General features: G+C 33.3%; 1 protein-coding gene across 1 annotated transcript in view; it reads left to right on the forward strand.

The window, feature by feature from the left end:
* The first annotated feature begins 1,159 nt into the window (after nt 1–1,159).
* The window catches only part of LOC109587908 (netrin receptor DCC-like), a 3,723-nt gene continuing 1,127 nt past the window's right edge, over nt 1,160–3,755 (forward strand). Inside the window, exons 1-9 of the mRNA XM_020004125.1 lie at nt 1,160–1,164; nt 1,941–2,167; nt 2,216–2,485; nt 2,537–2,824; nt 2,875–2,967; nt 3,139–3,174; nt 3,219–3,284; nt 3,358–3,577; nt 3,619–3,684. Coding sequence (XP_019859684.1) covers nt 1,160–1,164; nt 1,941–2,167; nt 2,216–2,485; nt 2,537–2,824; nt 2,875–2,967; nt 3,139–3,174; nt 3,219–3,284; nt 3,358–3,577; nt 3,619–3,684 — 1,271 coding nt within the window. The remainder of the gene's footprint in view (nt 1,165–1,940; nt 2,168–2,215; nt 2,486–2,536; nt 2,825–2,874; nt 2,968–3,138; nt 3,175–3,218; nt 3,285–3,357; nt 3,578–3,618; nt 3,685–3,755) is intronic.

Genomic DNA, 3,755 nt, shown 5'->3' on the forward strand with positions numbered 1-3,755 from the left:
TGCTGAATCAAGTAAACTTTAATAATTCCAATTATCACTTTTTGAAAATACATTTACATAATTATTAGTAATAGAACTACCAACAGTGGATCTATTTTCCTCTACTTGCACAGAAGTGATAAGTAATTATGTTTACTGTGTCTACCTTACTGTATGTAGTTTTGATTTTAGCAACACTGATATGTACTCTATATAAATTTATACAAAGGAATAGAATGAATAGAAAGCACTCTAAAATAATATATTTATTTTCTAAATTTAGGTACTTCATTTCCTACATCTGCATCGAGCAATGAATGCATAAACACATCAACTTTATACATATCCCCACTACTGGGTATCTCTTTATTTATCAACATGATATTGGCATGTGTGGTGATTGGGATGTGCTGTAAGAAGAAGATAGTTTATAGTGTCAAGTAAGAGATAGAGAGAGAAAGGTGAAGTGGAAAAAAAAGAGAGAGAAGAAAGAAAAATATAGATCAACTTATTTTTCCTATATTGTGTATTTCAGATCCATCGAATTAAAGAATAATGTAGAACATGACTATGCTGTCCTAGAGTAAGTAAATTAAAATAAAAATGATATAGATTAATAATACAAACATAACAGGCCCCCAGTAGTTCAAAATCCACAAGATGTTATATATGAATCACCTTTGGACTTGGCATCAATTGAACCTTCACAGAACAACTACAACACTGTAGAAACAGAGCAAGAAAATCAATAAAATTACTTAAATTAGCCTCATCTCCACAAACAGGCATATATAATTTGCAAGTAGTTAGTATCAGTGGAATACATGTGTGTGTCTCTGTGTGTCATGCATGTCATGCAGTGTTATTTCATTATAGAGTGTATATCTATGTACATATATTTATGATCATTTTCAAGTAATTTTGCTTGCATCAGATTCTTTTCCTATTCCTCCTGCAACAGAGCTGCCCTAAATCTAAACAGTAGTGCTCTTTTGGGAAGTACCTTTGTATTATAATAAATTTATTTATTCATGCTATAATAAACTATCAGTGTATGATGAGTCAATGCTGTAATGGTCACAAGACAGTTCATGTTTTGGCTTAAGAACAAAGGACTATTATCAAACTGAATGCACATGTTTTGTAAAGGAAGCATAAGCTGGCATTGCATGCTTTCTTAATGGGGTAAATACACTTTATGTTTAATCATGTGAGATAACAATTAAGAAACACACTTTATATACTAAACATGAAATTGAATATTGTTGGCTGTTCATCTTTGTGTACATTTTGTGAAGATGTTGAGGGCATTGCTTCTTCTTGCTGGCTTCCTCCTGTTGAGAGTTGAAGGACAAGAACCTAAAAACCTGCCTAGTAATGGTAAGAATACAAACTTATTGATTTTTATTGGATGAATCATGATACAGGCATTCAACTGTATCTTCCTTATGAGGACAGGATAATGCCTGATTACTCTATGATATATGCTAGCCAGTTTTACAATTATGATAAAAATAATAACCCTGACTATATCACTGATGCTTTGTGGTGTCAGAGTGCTAACAAAGGCAATAATATTGGAGTGTGGTATTATCCTAATGGAACTGAAGTACCTCTATTTGATAAATCCTTTGTTGATCTATCAGCTCCTAGACCAGTGTTTAGTAAGAGATTCGGTGGTCAGATTGCACTAGCTAGAAGAGGTCGACTATCAGGATATGAAGGTTTATACAAGTGTATCATTCCTGATGAGAATGGAATGAATCAAACACTAGTGGTTGGAGCATATACTGATACTGGATACAATAACAATGGTATGTGATGAATATAGACTATAATTAATGTACTTCTTTTACAGATGGTCCTCATGCTGATCCTACTATGCAGTTCTCTCTCCTCTCCACTAGTAGATTAGCTACTCCTCCAGTCTTCAGTCTCAGTTTCGATGTCTCTGATGGTCCTCCTACTACTGTCAGTTGTTCAGTGAATGGGACTGGAATATCTACTGAACTGTCTCGTGTGATAGTGAATGGATCAGGATCTGTTACAAGAGTGACAGTAACAGTGAGACAAAGAGAAGCTGGTGACTATCAGTGTACTGTATACAATGCCAGAGTAACTAATGGACCTATTAGTGGTAATAGTGGTCCTACTGCAGTTACTAGCACTTCATTATTGAATATATCAGGTTGGTGATTATTATTGTTGATACTATAAATAATCTATGTATTTTCAGTATCTGATACTCCAACTGGTTTAACTGCTACAAGATTAAGTACTGGTTTAGCTCAAGTAAGACTCTCCTGGTCTACTGTATCAGGAGCTACTGGTTATGAGGTCTACTATCAACTGTCTAGTGATACTCCTGTTAGTGTATCCAACACTAGTTATACAACAATCAATATAACATCAGGATTGATTCGGAGGATTACATACACTTTCTATGTAGTATCTTATGGATCAGTTTTTCTACCTAGTGGTAATGCTTCAGTTATGGAAACACTTAGTAAGTAAACTTAATCAAGTTAAAATAATTTATGTATAATATATTATTTAGGTGATCCAGTGGTTAATGATTTAATGAGTACTGTAATTACCAGTACTTCCATTACATTAACATGGAGTCCACCAACTGCTGTAGTACCAATTAGCTATAATATTAAAAGGAGATGTAGGAGAGTATGTGGATCATCATTCACTAGTACTAGTGAAATATCAGTTTCATCACCACATGCTTCAACTGGTATATCTCCTTACAGTCAATGTGACTTTGATCTTAGTGGAGTATATGGAGCTGAGATAGCTGATTTGACTACTAATTATTCAGCTACTACGCTGTCTAATGGTTAAAAACAATTTTTAATATTTATTATTATTATTATATTTTTCTCCTAGTCCCTACTGCACCAGTGGATGATATTATATTCTCATCAGTAGAGTCAGTGTCAATGACTGTCTCATGGGATGAAGTACCTTGCAATGGAAGGAATGGACCAATCACTGGATACTACCTCACATACACTAACATCACTTCAAACACTAGTTATACTGTTAATATCACTGGAGGAGACAACAGAATGTATAATCTCACAGGATTAATACCATATACTAACTATACTGTGAGTATAATACCTTATAATTATAATATGAATGGACCAGCTAGACAAAAAATACAATCAACTCCTGATGAATCAAGTAAAATTTTAAATAAACTTTATCACTTTAAAAAATATTTACAGAACCAAGCATTGCTATTGATCTCACATCGGCCACTATTTTAGCATCATCAACAAGTAAAATAATTGGTCAGTTTATATAAAAGCAATATTAGTAAACACATCACTATTGATACATGTACTAATCAGTTAATGTTTATAGTTTCATATTCTACTGAGACAACTACCATGACTACTGCATTGACTACTCCATTGGCTACTCCATTGGCTACTGTGTCAACTACTGTATTAGTGGATAGTGGAGGAACTATTACTGGATGGATAGTTGGTGTGACAGTATTAGCATCACTATTGGCTGTATCTATAATCATTATACTGGTACTGGTTGTATATAATAAAAGAGCTAATATCAAGCAAAAGAGGTACATGTTTTTGTTATAATTAATGTTAAAATTTGTAGTAGTTTACAATTCCATAGAAAATCAGATAAGGAGATTGAAATGGAATGCAGTCCAGCTTATACTACAAAGTTAGTTAAACTACTGATTATCAGATTGTGTTTATATTATACACACCCACACATACAGTCTGCTGATGATC

The sequence above is a fragment of the Amphimedon queenslandica genome, unplaced genomic scaffold (assembly GCF_000090795.2).
Source record: "Amphimedon queenslandica unplaced genomic scaffold, v1.1 AMPQUscaffold_12394, whole genome shotgun sequence".
Classification (NCBI taxonomy): Eukaryota; Metazoa; Porifera; class Demospongiae; order Haplosclerida; family Niphatidae; genus Amphimedon; species Amphimedon queenslandica.